Raw genomic sequence first — 14,621 nt, 5'->3', positions numbered from 1 at the left:
AACTTTATGTGAAGTTTTGAAAACAGGAAAAACTAAAAAAAAAACAACAACTATAAATTAGTATAGATCACATTTTCGAAATCACTGGCGATTAGTTTTAAGTTAAATATATTCATCTTATAGGATAACAAAAAATGCAATAAATGAAATCTTTATATAATTTTTGTAACAATGCTCACAAGGGTTGAACTCATAGCTTAAAACATTTGAATTCCACCATCAAATAACAATGTCTTATTTTTTTAACAGAATATAATGTAAGAATTTTCAAAAAAAAGAGGAATTAAATTAGTATCAACTTAAATAAATAGCTCTTTTGAAATCACTGAAACCAAAGAAGGAAGAAATTAACAGAATCTGTATATAATAAGTTGTAATTCTAAACGTCTTGAGACTTTTTAAAAAGTGAGAACACTAAATGTATTACACTGAGAACTAGTTAAAATTTGAAATGAAACCTGACAATAACATTTGAGTCCAATGTTTTAGAATTTCCTGGGAAAAAAAAAAAGAAGTAAGGGAAACAGGTAATAGATATAATGGATTTTGGAATAATTAGAGTTCAAAATTCATAAGCAAATGTCCTTATTTTATTCCAAGTGCACTAAGATAAAGATTGTATTACAAGTGTGTCTAATTTCTTTAAAGCTACCTTCTTACATTCTAAGAAACTCATTGGGAAGAGACCTTCCCTGGCCTGGATTTTCAAACATAGACTTACATTTTGCTAATATGAAATCTGAAAGCTACTTTGTGTGCTAGGGGTTTGAAGACAATCAAGTGGAGGGAGGAGGTGGTGGACCACTTAGTGACAGCTCCTATGAAAGAGGTGCTATGAGGTGAGAGCTCATTTATTCCTCTCGAGAGCCTTGTTTCCATCGTACCCACAAGGAAACTGAAGATCACAGAACTTAAGTTATTTGCTCAGTCACACAGCTTGTAAATACAATGCAATTAAGAGAAAACCAAAACCAAAACAACCTCTCTTCTCTTTGAGTAAAATCAATATGACCCAAATTCCATGCTTTTCCAAACACTGTATTAATTATACTGTCTCCTTTTGGGCTCATGAGAGAGAAAGTTTCAGGTCTCCCAGGATTCCCCAGGTCGTTAGCATGAACCCTGAGATGCACCTGGGGTTCTCCTATCACTCCACACTAAATATACTTACACTCACTTACAATGATGCTGTCAAGTACTCTGACCCACAAAATTGCTGTTTTGATATTCTTCTCTGGGCCCAACATCAGACCAGCTTCTCCTTTGTCCCATCAGGAAATAAGTCTTAATATTAGAGTACAAAATGGTCTTGCTTAGGATGAATTCTGTTCTTTAGCAAGCAGAGCATTATAAAATCACAGCTTCTGTGATTTGAAACTTAATAATAAAATATTATTGTTATAGCTAGAAAACTGAACATTAACATGTCCTTCTTTTATTTGTTTATTTAGTTAGTTATTTTTACTTGGTAAGGATTTATTATCCAATCATTAAGTCATTCGCTTTCTCAACTCACTTCCAATAGATCAGATTTTCCCTTTGGCATGTCATAGATTTTTATATGCCAGAGTAAAGAACCATAGTATAATTTGGTACTACTCAAGGAAGATACATGTTCCTCTTTTAAATCAAAACATTAGACTCATGCCACAGAAGAGTGAACAGATCCAACAAGTTAGGTGTAATTGTTTTCTGAGCACTGCCTCTGGGATATCAGCCATCTGAAAAATCTCTCCTGGGATTAAGTATTCAATAAAATGCCTCTATAGAATTATCTCATTATAAATCACCATATCCCATCTATCTTTATGGGGGGGGGGAAGGAAGCCCTGTACCTTTAAGAGGAGTATGAAAATTTCATTATAAACCCTGCATTCACCCAATCATCAGTTATTTAGGAACATTTCATTTTTAAGTGTGAATAAAAGCATCTTTCCTTTTAATAATGCTTTAAGAAGTCTTTGTTTAAGGTGGTGAGGTAATGCAAAAAAGGGAGAAAAGCCTTTCATCAATCTATTCGGAGATTAAATTTTCATACTAATCAAAGTTGCTAAAATTAAAATTGCCTGGGGTTCCTGGCTGGCTCTGTCAGTACAGTGTGGGACTCTTGATCTCAGGGTGGTAAGTTCTAGTCCCATGTTGCATAGAGAGATCACTCAAAAATAAAATCTTTTAAAAGGTTCTCTCTCAAAAAATTAAAATTGAATAAATAAAAGTGAAAACTCACTATCAGGAAAAATCATGCTCATATGAATGGTGCGAACATTCTACTTAATCACTAGAGCATTTTTCATCTTGTCTTTGCCCTCTCAGCCCTGTGTTTGCATGAGAGACAAGTTCAAGGAGATATCTATGTATCTACAAACTTCAAACTGTAATCAACCAGAGTACAATTCTGAGTCCAAGTTGATTCACTCATTCAACACTCAGTATTTACTGAGCATGTATTACGTGTCATGTACTAATTCTGGGCAGTAGGCATTCAAAAATCAAGATGAAAACTGCTAGTACTGGACCAGACACATTTAAAATAAACTAACTGTAATCAGTCTACATACAGAATTGTTCTGTCAAAACATAATGCCTTGATCCTTTTTGTTCCCCCCAGAAGGCTCACTACATTGAAATCTAATGTTTTATGAATGCCTTTAAAAAAGTAAAGGTCCTCAAAAGAAACCTATTAAAAATAAGACACAGGGGATCCCTGGGTGGCTCAGTGGTTGGCGCCTGCCTTCGGCCTGGGACGTGATCCTAGAGTCCTGGGATTGAGTCCCTCGTCTGGCTCCCTGCATGGAGTCTGCTTCTCCCTCTGCCTGTGTCTCTGCCTCTCTCTCCCTCTCTCTGTGTAGCTCATGAATGAATAAATAAAATCTTAAAAAAAAAAAAGACACAGTTTCACCAAAATATATATATATATATATATGTCACCTTCATTTATTTAATCATAGAGCTCAAAGGTATTCCAAAAGAACACTGAAGTAGTGTCTCTCTCCAGCCAGGGTTATGCCAAAGTTTTCCCTAAACATATGAACTTTAATTAAAAGAAAATAATGCAAGTAAATATAACAGCAAAGCAGCATTCATTTAAAAGAACATAAAGGGGACGCCTGGGTGGCTCAGCAGTTGAGTGTCTACCTTTGGCTCAGGGCATGATCCTGGGGTCCTGGGATCAAGTCCTGAATCAAGCTCCCCTCAGGAAGCCTGCTTCTCCCTCTGCTTATGTCTCTGCCTCTCTCTCTCTCTCTCTGTGTGCCTCTCATGAATACATAAATAAATCTTTTTTTTTTTTTATTAGAGACGGGATGGGGGGGTGAGGAAGAGAAAGAGAGAGAGATGCAGAGACACATGCAGAGGGAAAAACAGGCTCCATGCAGGGAGCCCGATGCAGGACTCGATCCCGGGTCTCCAGGATCATGCCCTGGGCTGAAGGCGGCGCTAAACCCCTAAGCCACTGAGGCTGCCTACATAAATAAAATCTTAAAAAGAAAAGAATATAAAGTCATAATTGACTTTCCTCATCCAAATTTTAAGCAAGGAACAAATCTGTGATGGCCATCATTTATGGTTTGGGCCTTGCTTTTTTTCAGGTGGGGAAAGAAAGTTATATCCCGAAACTACATATAATTCAAAGAAATTATTTAGTGCAAGCCTTTTATTTGCTAAAAGGAGAAATTAATCCTATATTCACATTATATTATACCTCTAATTGCTTTATTCATCTGTATGATATTCATGCAGAGCCAAGTACCTGAGCATTCTGGGAAATTCCTGGGCATCATCCCTGCATACTCCAATCCACCCCACCCCCTCCAGCCCCAGAGGGCTTTTAATATGATTGGTTAATTTTGGGAGGAGGAGAATTTCCTTTTTTTTTAAATATTTATTTATTTATTATTTATGATAGACATAGAGAGAGAGAGAGAGAGAGAGAGAGAGAGAGAGGCAGAGACAGAGGAGGAGGGAGAAGCAGGCTCCATGCCTGGAGCCTGACGCGGAACTCGATCCCGGGACCCCAGGATCGCGCCCTGGGCCAAAGGCAGGCGCTAAACCACTGAGCCACCCAGGGATCCCCTGGGAGGAAGAAAATTTCCTAGAGGGGTGGGTCTATTATTTTTCTTTTTGAAGTAACAGTTATATATTAATAATAGTTATATGAGTTTCAGTAATACATTGTTTTCTTTTCCTATTACATTCCAATCCAATTAAGTTCAGTGCATTTTTTGTGGAAGAATGTAAAATGGTTATCTCAAGGTGACTGGATCAAAGTTTTACACACACACACAATTTGTTTTTTATTTTTTTTTTTACACACACACTATTTGATACTATTCTCTATTTCACTCTTCTGTGGAGCAGTCTAGGTTTCCAGATCTAGCAAAAGTGAAAGAGGACAGAGACCCACTTTGGCTCAACCTCTGACCACCCTGGGGAAAAATGCTGCCCAACAGGCCAGCTTAGCATGGTCCTCTCCAACACTGAAACCTGAAGGCTGCAGGTAACAGGGAAGTAGGATCTCTTATACACGTTACCCAAGGATTGAAAAGGTGGGCTAGGTACAGTGCAAAGCTTTCTTAGTCTCAGAGAGTCTTTCAGTGAATGAGAAAAAAGCATCCCTCTGGGCCTGTTCTACTGGCCCCTCTCCTGGATATGCTGATGTGGGCACAGCCTGAGCTCCTCTGAAGGGTGGTGGGGGCGGGGAGGTCTGGTATGGTCCCAGACATTTCTGGATCCCTTGGTGAAACACCATCCTAAGACCACCTGTTTCTGATGGCGACTTTCACACTGCTCTGAGGTGGCTCTGGGGCTCCAAGGAAGTGCCTGAGGGGTCACTGCAAGGGGAAATCAGGCACAAGGGCTGGTCTCCATTCCCATCCCTCCCAGCAACTGTTTTCATTTGCTTTGACATGTTGAGGTTCATCTAAAGATTTCTTTGGGAGAATGGATTCTGCTTTGTTGGACAAGACTGGAAACCACTATTTCTAGTGTATCTCACACATGGACGGATGATCTACTTCAGATCACAACTGACCTGACTACTCCATGCTAGGGGCCAGGAGGGGCATGTCTGCATGTGGGAGTGGGAGGCAGCTACCGTAGCTGGCATCTTGGCTTCTCTTCACCTGACGATGTGGTTTCAGTATCCGGTAACTCAATGAGTAGGCCGTCAACATTCTGAGTTTCCTATTCTCTATACAGATGCTGATGATGACCAACCTTTCAGGGACATCCTCTCTTCTGAATAAGGTTAACATTTCTCATAACAATCTTACCTGCTTTCATTAGCAGCCCAACACCAATTTTAAGACGTTTGCCCACCTGATAGGAAGTCATGGGAACAGTTGAGAACCGTAGTTCCTGGCTGTATCCAAGAAAGGGGAATCTCTTCTGGCTTAGGAGAGCCTAACACCACAATATCAGCCTCAAGAAGCTAGAAAGAAAAAGAAAAACATCACATGTGTTTTAATCTGTGGCAGAGACACATGACTAGCAATCTGTGTCAACTAACTTCCGTGCAATATATAACAGCCATCCAGTTTGGTGCCACCCTAAGAACATGGACAGAATCACTTCACTAATTTCTTAATGCAGCACATGTCAGGACAGGGCATGATTATCGTATCCTAGAAAGAAAAAGGGGCACAATTTCTTCAAGGTAGCCAGTTCAGCATGTCCACTGGGTGCAGTATCACCATCTACACGTTTTCACCACTAACTACAGTCTCCAGAGAAAGGATGGGACCATGGAAACTACACGGATGGAGGCAGGAGACTGAAAGGGGTACAGGATGGGCGGTGTCCGGATTCATGCAGTGGCTCAGGAGGAGAGTGGGGGAGGTTGCAGGGGAGCCACTTGAAGATCTGGACAGTTTGGGGGGGGCCTGCAGGCCTGTACAACTACACAGTCAAAATTAGGCCCATATGGAACTTTTACTGGATCTATGGGAGGAATTTCAAAAGCTCAAGAAAGAATCTCATTTTCTGGGAGGCTCTGCTTAGTCTCCTGTCAAACTGCTTGTTTTTTTTATTTTTTGTTTTTTTGTTTAAGAAAAAGGAAAGAATGCAACTATTGACACAAAACACATTCATCACAACCGTCTTGTCCAATTTTGATAACAGTGCTGGAGAAACATGTCTGGTAGGAAGGGGACATTTAGAAGAGATTGACTCTGATCTCAACCAAATAATGACCACCTGTCCCAGTACTATCCCAACTAAGCAAAAGACGATCACAATCTGGATCCATGTGCAGAGGTGAGACGGAGGAGGAATCTGAAGGACCTATGAGGGAAAACAGCTCTGATTGCACGTGCCAGCTATGTGGGTTGGCATTACTACCAACCCACTTAATAGACAAGGAAACCGAGGCTCAGAAAAACGTAAGCACCTCTCTCGTAAGTCCTGTTTCCCCTAGAGGAGACAGTCTTAGAACACTCAATGAGGGAGAAAGAGACAACTGCCCGTCCTCCACTCCCCCACACTGCTTTCCTCCCCACATTGCTTTGCCCGCAGACTTCAATGCCCTGCAACCAACCGCAGACTCTTTAGAATCAGACAGATAGAGGAGAGGGAGACAAAACATAGACATACCCATTGCCGCTACCACCACCCAAGTTCCCCATAACTAAAGGTGCTCATGCGCCCTCATCCATTCTCTGCTTGGACAGGCTGATTGCTGCGGGAAGCACCAGGTCAACAATTCAGCCTAAGTCTTCTGTAACAAACTTTGGGCAAGAGGCTGCATCCACTAACGTCTCTAAAAAATCTCAGGACAAGAGATGGCAGTGCAGGGAAGCGGATCCATGACAGGCCTAGCTGGTTTATGAAAGAAAAAGGCCAGGATCTAGAACAGATCCAAATTCCTCTGACAGAGGAGGAACACGATAACAATTTAAAAGGCATGTCTTTTCAAAGAGCAGGTGAAGGCAACCTTTAGAGTTAGCATCCCAGGAACACCTGATCTATTTGATCAATTTGGTCACGTCAACAGGGAAAAGGGAATTAACACATTCATTCACTGGACCCAAACAGTGCTTGCTGCTTTCCACTGCCACACATTAAGACACAGGAAGAGTATGCTGAAATGGTATCACAGTAAATCCATTGCGTGACTCACATTAAAAAGAGAAGAAGCCCCTACTACAACTGTCATCCTTTTTTTTTTAAGATTTTATTTATTTATTCATGAGAGACAGACACGGGGGGGGGGGGCGGAGACAGAGGGAAAAGCAGGCTCCATGCAGGGACCCCGACGTGGGACTCGATCCCAAGCCCTGTCTCTCCTAAAGGATGGCTCTGTGGGCTTTGAGAAGGCCCAAGAGGACAGGGAAATAAGTCTTTTTTTTTTTTTTTAAGATTTTATTTATTTATGAGAGAGAGAGAGAGATGTAGAGACACAGGCAGAGGAGAAGCAGGTTCCATGCAGGGAGCCCAATGTGGGACTTGATCCTGGGGCTCCAGGATCACGCCCTAGGCTGAAGGCGGCGCTAAACCGCTGAGCCACCCGGGCTGCCCGTCATCCTTTTTTTTTTTTTTTTAATGCTGTGGGACCACAACACTGTGAAACGGAATTCAAAAGTTTACCGCTAACATCCCCAGTAATCTAGTACGGTTAGTGCCACATGTTCTCCAAAGGCAGATCCTAAGAGCCGCTAAATTTTTGAGCGATGTTACATTTAAGGACAAAAAAGTGTTAAGGAAAGAGGATTTTAAACATCTGAATTTAAAAAATGTACTTCTTCATCTATTGATACTACTGGAGATATTCAAACATAGCAAGCCTCAAGAGAAAACTCAAATGTTTAACTCTCGTTGGAAATGATCAGCAGATAAGAAATGCCATTTTTGCTACATTTTCATGCACAAGAGCAGCAAAAACAGAGTATGTTAAAACTTTTATAAAAAGGAAGTTTTTTAAAAAAAAAAGGGAAGTTAATAAGTACAAGCCCGAAACATTCATTTTGGAAAAAGCCAAGGATCACAGGTTCACGTAAGTCCCCCAAGAACACTTAGTTTCCTACACATGGTGCCTTTGATACAACCTGTTCTTTTCATTACCTATAAAACTCGGGGATCTCATTCTGACTCCTCAACTCCATATTTAAACACGACCCTCAAGTGGGCTGTGCTAATAAGCAACTGGAGGACAGTTGATCCCACAGAGAAACGACAAAAATCTCCACCATTAGGAATGATCACATTGGAGATGCTAATTCTTTCTGGAAGGAAAACTGCTAGCTGTTTAAATCAATAAATAACTCACTGAGGAGTAAGGAAGATTTTAATGAGCTAGAATTCAAGGAGAATTATCGTCTCGCTGGCTGTTTCTACTTTCCTCCTCCCAAATGGGAAAGACCCTGGCCAAAGCCAGCCTTGAAACTCTACCTCGTAACAAAATACTGCTTTCTCTGCTGAGGCTTGAGTAGAAGCAGCTTACAGAGCACCGCCCACTCCCCAGGCGGAAGACCAAATGTTAAAACAATGGTAAGACACAGATATGCTGACCTTAACGTGGAGCATGTGGGAGTAACATAGTTTAGAGCTCATGAAAACTATTTTTCACTACGTCATTGATTTTTAAGGGGTGGAGGGGCAAGCATCAGAAAATGGACAGAGGGAGATGCAGGAAAGATGTGATCTGCAAGGTCCTAAGGAACACCATGATTTTGTATTTAGCAAAAACAAAACAAAACAAAACCAGCAACAAAAAAAAAAGGCATTTTAAAATTCAAATTACAGAAAGTACAATGCCCCCCCCCACCCCAGGCAGAATTTATCTTCCGCTATCAATGTGTTTTGAAAGGACACATATGGAAATCTTAGGTATGAGATATGTATATTATCTGAAAGCTGGGATGAGTTAGGAAAAAAAAAAGTCGAGAAATAAGTCTTGATGAATTGTGATATTACCTGAGACCTATAAAACCTGTTTCTATATTGTTCAGGTTACCAACACAGTTCAGAAAACAAAGTTAAAAAAAAAAAATCAACAGGTCCTTTCTCCAGCAAAGATTTGCTTCTAAAATTACAGTAACTTAAAGAGAATAAAGAAGGTCAAGAATTCTTAGTGAGTATACTCAGCAGCCAACTCTCAGGTGCAACTTGGGACAGACGCTGAGGTTGCTGAGGATCTGAAAATAAAAAAAAATCCCTGCCTACAAGAACTTAGAACTAGGATCTTCTAGATAGAAGATCTATCTTCTAGTGGTGCATAGGACAAACCACTGGGATAGGAAAAGAAATGGTTAAACATCCAATTTCTACTTATTTTGCCAACACAGACATCGGTGTTCTTGATCGGTCCCTGCACATGAGCTGGGCAGGCATCACACACACAGGGAGTGGTCTTGAGGCAAGGGCAGCTCGAACTTGTTCTCCTTTTTTTTTAATTTGAGTTGAAGAGGGGCAGAGGAGAGAATCTCAAGCAGATTCTGCACTGAGCATGGAGCCCAACATGGGACTTGATCCTACAATCCAGGAGATCATGACCAGGGCTGAAACCCAAAGTCCCATGCTTAACCAACGGAGCCACCCAGGCACCCCGTGTTCTCCCACTTTTGATAAACTGGGACACACCGTTGGTCGTGTGAGCCTGGTTAAGTGGCTCATATGTTCCACAGCAGATTCTTTAGACTGCTTTGCAATGTAAGGTGTGTCTGTGAAATCTTACGTGGCACAGGGGCTCCTTGAGTATTGCATGGCAAAGTCCTAAAAAGTTAGGTTCTTCTTTTTTTTTCTAATGAAATGTCATTTTTCTTTCTACAAACACCAAATTTCCAAATTTGCTGACCTTTTCTCACTAACCGACAAGTAGCTCTTTAACAGAGTTACTTTGGTTGCCTTCACACCACCAGACAGGTTTTAGGAAGGTTACTCTGGAAGCTGGACTGAGAATGGGTTTGAGAGAGTGGGAGGGAAACATGCAAGGGGAGGAGACATTTGGTAGGAAGTTAGATTCGAACTCAGGATGGTCAGGGAGGAGAGGACGTCAGCTGGGATCTGTCAGCATACAGATGTAGTTAAACTCAGAAACTTGGTGATCTCAGAGAAACAGGTAGAATGGGCAGGAAAGGGGCCTTATGTACATCCCTGGGAGTATTCTTCATGGTAAGAGAAGAGAAGCAAATGGTGACTCTGTAGTGGCCCAGGAGGTAGGAAGAGTGGAGTAGGCACACAGGCAAAGGGGAGAGGGCATGGTCAACAGGTATGAATGACACCCAATGGCCAAACAAACAAAAAGCAAAAAAAATCCATTTTGGGCGATTAGGAATTCATCAGTGACTTTCCTATAGAAATGGGCATTAGCAACTCTGCCTGGCAAATTCCTGCCATTTGAGTCAAGTGTGTTCCCTGCAGATGGAGGCTTCATCCAGGCTGAGTGTTTCATGAGCAGAGACTCTGTTTATTCATCCATTAATTTAAGTTGGGATGTCTAACTTTCTAGTTGAATTAACTGAACATCTACCATAGATAGCATTTAAGGCTTTGTACCTAAGGATCTATATCCACATTTTACTGAAATATTAAGCAGGTTATCAAATAGAAAGTAATCTAAAAGGGGATGCCTGGGTGGCTTAGTGTTGAACATCTGCCTTCAGTTCAGGGCATGATCCTGGGATCCGGAATCCAGTTTCCGCATAGGGCTCCCTGCATGGAGCCTGCTTCTCCCTCTGCCTGTGTCTCTGCCTCTCTCCCTCTGTGTCTCTCTTGACTAAATAAATATTTTTTTTAAAAAAGAGAAAGTAATCTAAAAGAAGAACATCAAATCATTTTCATTCAGATCTTGTAAAACTTTGGCAAGATAAGAGAATGACAATTTCGGCAAAAGGCATTCCTCCCATCCCCTTCCTTGCACACCAAGTGATCTCATCTTGGCAAAAGTTCTTTTCCTTTCAGAAATTGGGCATGTATCTTTTTTCCACTCCTCTGTGATCAGATCACTGGCTTTTAAAACTAAGACCTATCTTGTGCTTATTTCATAAATCAGAATGACTACAAGCCAAACGGACAGTTAAGGATTATGATTAACAGCACTCATCTATCAACTTTTTCCTCCGAAGGATAAGAAATGACCTTGCTTTTCCTACATGTTCTAAGTCTACCTCTTACATCGCCATTCAACATACTTACCACTCCATGTAATGAGAAGAGTACCAACGAGATTCAGGTGGGTCCAGAATCATAGACAAGACACTTTCCCTTCAGGTGTAGCTGATGTGACACAAGGTATAACACATAAGAGAAGGAAAGTACAACCTCACATCTGGTAATGAGAGTATTTTGAAGGATTCATCAAAAATAATTCCCTTCCTCACACTCTAGGGAGAAAATCAAATTAAAAAGGATGGCTAAGAGAGGAGAGAGTCTGTGTGTGTGTTAAGGAGAATCTAATATGACAAAGACCCAGAGCCACGTGGCACAAAAAGGAGGAAATACCTAAGTCATAGTTCCCAGAGCAGTACTAAGCCAGCCAGGCCTCACAGAGAGAGGCAGGACAGCCTTGACGAACTACCTTCTTGTTAACCTGGTACCTAAATAGCTACAGCCTGCTGGAGTTAATGCAAGTGATGCAGCTGTGGAAAATTTAACTTTGTATTTCCTGACCCATTTGCATTTTCCAATTCTGAACTTTGGATTACACATCTGCACATTTTTTTTGCATTGTTTCCTCTGAGTCACTCTCAGGCTTTGGGTCACCTCCCCTGGAAAGCAAAGAAGTTGCCCTGGACAGAGGGGGGCCTGAGGTGCGGTCGGGAGCGTGCTCACTGGGGTTACAAGACCTCGGCTCAACTGCAGGCTCTGCTGCTTCTCATGGGTGACCAGGCTCACCACCATTCATCTGCATGTGTAACGTTAATGAGATGACAGAGGAAAAAAGCTTTGAGGACCAAATCTTTACTCAAATGTAAGGTGCTTTATTGTTGTGGATTATGTTTAATACCTACCAATTCAAGTATTCTAATTCTTTAAATCCTATTTTAATTTGGGAACATCATTTACACTGGGGAAGAAGGGGTGAAAGGTGGAGCTGGGCTCTGACAAGGTGCAAAGAGCCCAACAGGGACGATACTAGGTGGACTGGAGGGGATACCTCTGGCCTGTTTGCCACAGGATGCACTGGGAGCCCTTCTTTTGTGCTTATGCACCTCAAACTCTGTATAACTAACAGGCATGTAACCATATATGGACCCCTGGAGTGCATGCCCATTGGTTCCAACAGATTCTCTCACAAATCCTTTTCTCACCAATGCTAGATATAATTGGCTTGATTTGGAGACTTTAAAAAAAAAGTCCTATTCAGGTGCACCTGGGTGGCACAGTGATTCAGTGTCTGCCTTTGGCTAAGGGTGTAATCCCAGGGTCCTGGGATCGAGTCCTGAATTGCGCTCCCCATGGGGACCCTGCTTCTCCCTCTGCCTGTGTCTCTGCTTCTGTGTCTCTCATGAATATTTTTTTTTTAAAAAATAACATAAATAAATAAATAAATAAATAAATAAATAAATAAAATAATGATGTCTAACCTTTTGTACCTGCCAGTACCTAACAGCTCAGATGAAGAACATCAGAGATCAGTCCCAAGACATTAGACTTGCACTGAGTTCACTCTTGTTTTTTCCCAACAGTTTGTCATCCCAGATAGAGGAGTAGCAGAAGTAGACTCAATGCCATTCCCTCCCTGAGGCCTTGGGCTTGTCACCAGCCTGCCAGGGAGGGTGTCAACCTCCTTGAGAGGGCAGGTGGGGGGGTCCCAGTCACATTGATAGTAGTCCCTCTTCTTTCACCACACCAGTTACAGGTGCAGGTGGTGGAGGAGACTGTCCCAGATCCCAGGGCACCACAGATTTTGTGCCAAGCAAATACCAAGGTTGTTCAGTAATGTGTGACTAAGTGACCTGAGTCATGGAGGGCACAGAGCAATCTTCAACGGATTTTTCCGTGTTCATGGGCTGAAAATGTCTCTGGATGTCACTTCCCATTATTCTCACTCTTGCCACTCCCCAATCATTGCATCACTTACTAACGCCAGAGAGGGGGGTGAATAGGACTTTTTTTTAAAGAAGATTTTATTTATTTATTCATAAGAATGTGCTAAGCTATTATTCTCATGAACAAATGAATAAATAAAGGCAGAGACACAGACAAAGGGAAAAGCAGGCTCAACGACTGAGCCACTCAGGCATCCCAAAAAGGCTAGACTTTAAAGGTACTTTTAAGAGACTGGGTTTTGTGATGATCTAGAATAAGAGCTGACTCAGGACAGTGGCTAAAAATGCAGGCTGTACCACCTCTACCATTTTATGACTTTAGAGATTTGGAAAGTCACTACTTCTCAGAGTCTCAGTTTCCTTATCTGTGATATGGGGAGAATGAGAATTTTCTGAACAAGAAATCTGTGCAGAATCAATGAGACAACGTGAGCAAAGTGCTGAGCCTGATTCATGGTGCGAACTCAACTAATGTGAGCGGTCATTACTGTGATTACAATAGGTTATTAGTTTAAGTGTGGCCTCTACTGTGAAAGTTATTATGCTCACCAGAAACCTTGAAGGCCAGAAGATAGTAGGGTGACATAAAGTGCTGAAGAAAAAAAAAAATCTGTCAATGAGAATTCTCCATCCAGCAAAAAAGGTATTTCAAAAACAAGGGAGAAATTAGTATATTCACATATTAACAAAACAAAGGGAGTATATTATCACTAGACCTGCCCTACAAGAAATGCAAAAAGGAGTCCTCAGCATAGAAATGACAGGACACTTGACATTAACTCCAAGCCTTATGATGAAATAAAGATCTCCAGAAAAACCAGTATTATTGTAATTTTGGTTTGTAAGTATGTTTTCTTTCCACAGCATTTAAAAGGCAAATACATTATAAATTTAAAAATATTTTTTTAAAAACCCCAATCGTGTAACTCACTAATCTCATCTAGTTAATATTTTTAAAAGATTTTATTTATTTGACGGAGAGAGAGAGACAGAGAAGGAGAGCACAAGCAGGGGGAGCTGCAGGGAGAGGGAGAGAGGCCTGGTGAGAGAGCCCAATGAGGGGCTCGACCTGAGCTGAAGGCAGGGGCTTAACTGACTGAGCCACCTAGGTGTCCCTAATCCTATCCAGTTTAAAAGCTAGGGATTTTTTCCCTCCGAATCTTTCGAAAAAAGGATTATTCTTTTTTCAGGATTTCATATGTACAATACAAACATATTTAGAATTTCCCAAATCACTTTTAAAAGCCTTTTATAAGCCATGCTGTGCAGTGAATTTAGACTGGAAATGACTGTGATCATTAAGCTTTGCTCAAAAAAACCCAACATACTTTGATCCTTTAAATGGGAAAGACTTGGATTTTTTCTGTTCTTGTGTTAGTACTAGTTTCGAGGGTCTCTTTGGTTAGAAGGAGGAGAAATGAGATCCTTTGAGAAAAACAAAATAAAACGGTTCTCTTATTTCTGGGTTATTTCTTATACACACAGCTGGGATTGACCCGATCTGTCACAGCTGGAGGCCATTTCACCCGGTCCTCCAGCTGTGTCTAACCACAAATTCAGAAGAGGCTCTCCTAGCAGTGCCGAGTAAGGGGGTGTGCACATGGGGCCCCAAGGAACCTGTCAACCTCTCTTCCCTGG

At 41.4% G+C, this 14,621-nt stretch overlaps 1 protein-coding gene across 1 annotated transcript in view; it reads right to left on the bottom strand.

Moving 5' to 3' along the window:
* The window catches only part of MTHFD1L (methylenetetrahydrofolate dehydrogenase (NADP+ dependent) 1 like), a 186,932-nt gene that overhangs the window by 152,203 nt on the left and 20,108 nt on the right, over positions 1-14,621 (bottom strand). The window contains exon 8 of the mRNA XM_055311580.1: positions 5,317-5,428. Within this exon, the coding sequence (XP_055167555.1) occupies positions 5,317-5,428 (112 nt within the window). The remainder of the gene's footprint in view (positions 1-5,316; positions 5,429-14,621) is intronic.

The sequence above is a fragment of the Nyctereutes procyonoides genome, unplaced genomic scaffold, assembly GCF_905146905.1.
Source record: "Nyctereutes procyonoides isolate TBG_1078 unplaced genomic scaffold, NYPRO_anot_genome, whole genome shotgun sequence".
In the NCBI taxonomy this organism is placed as follows: Eukaryota; Metazoa; Chordata; class Mammalia; order Carnivora; family Canidae; genus Nyctereutes; species Nyctereutes procyonoides.
Note: the sequence above shows the minus strand (reverse complement) of the source record. Positions and strands in the feature narration are given on the sequence as shown.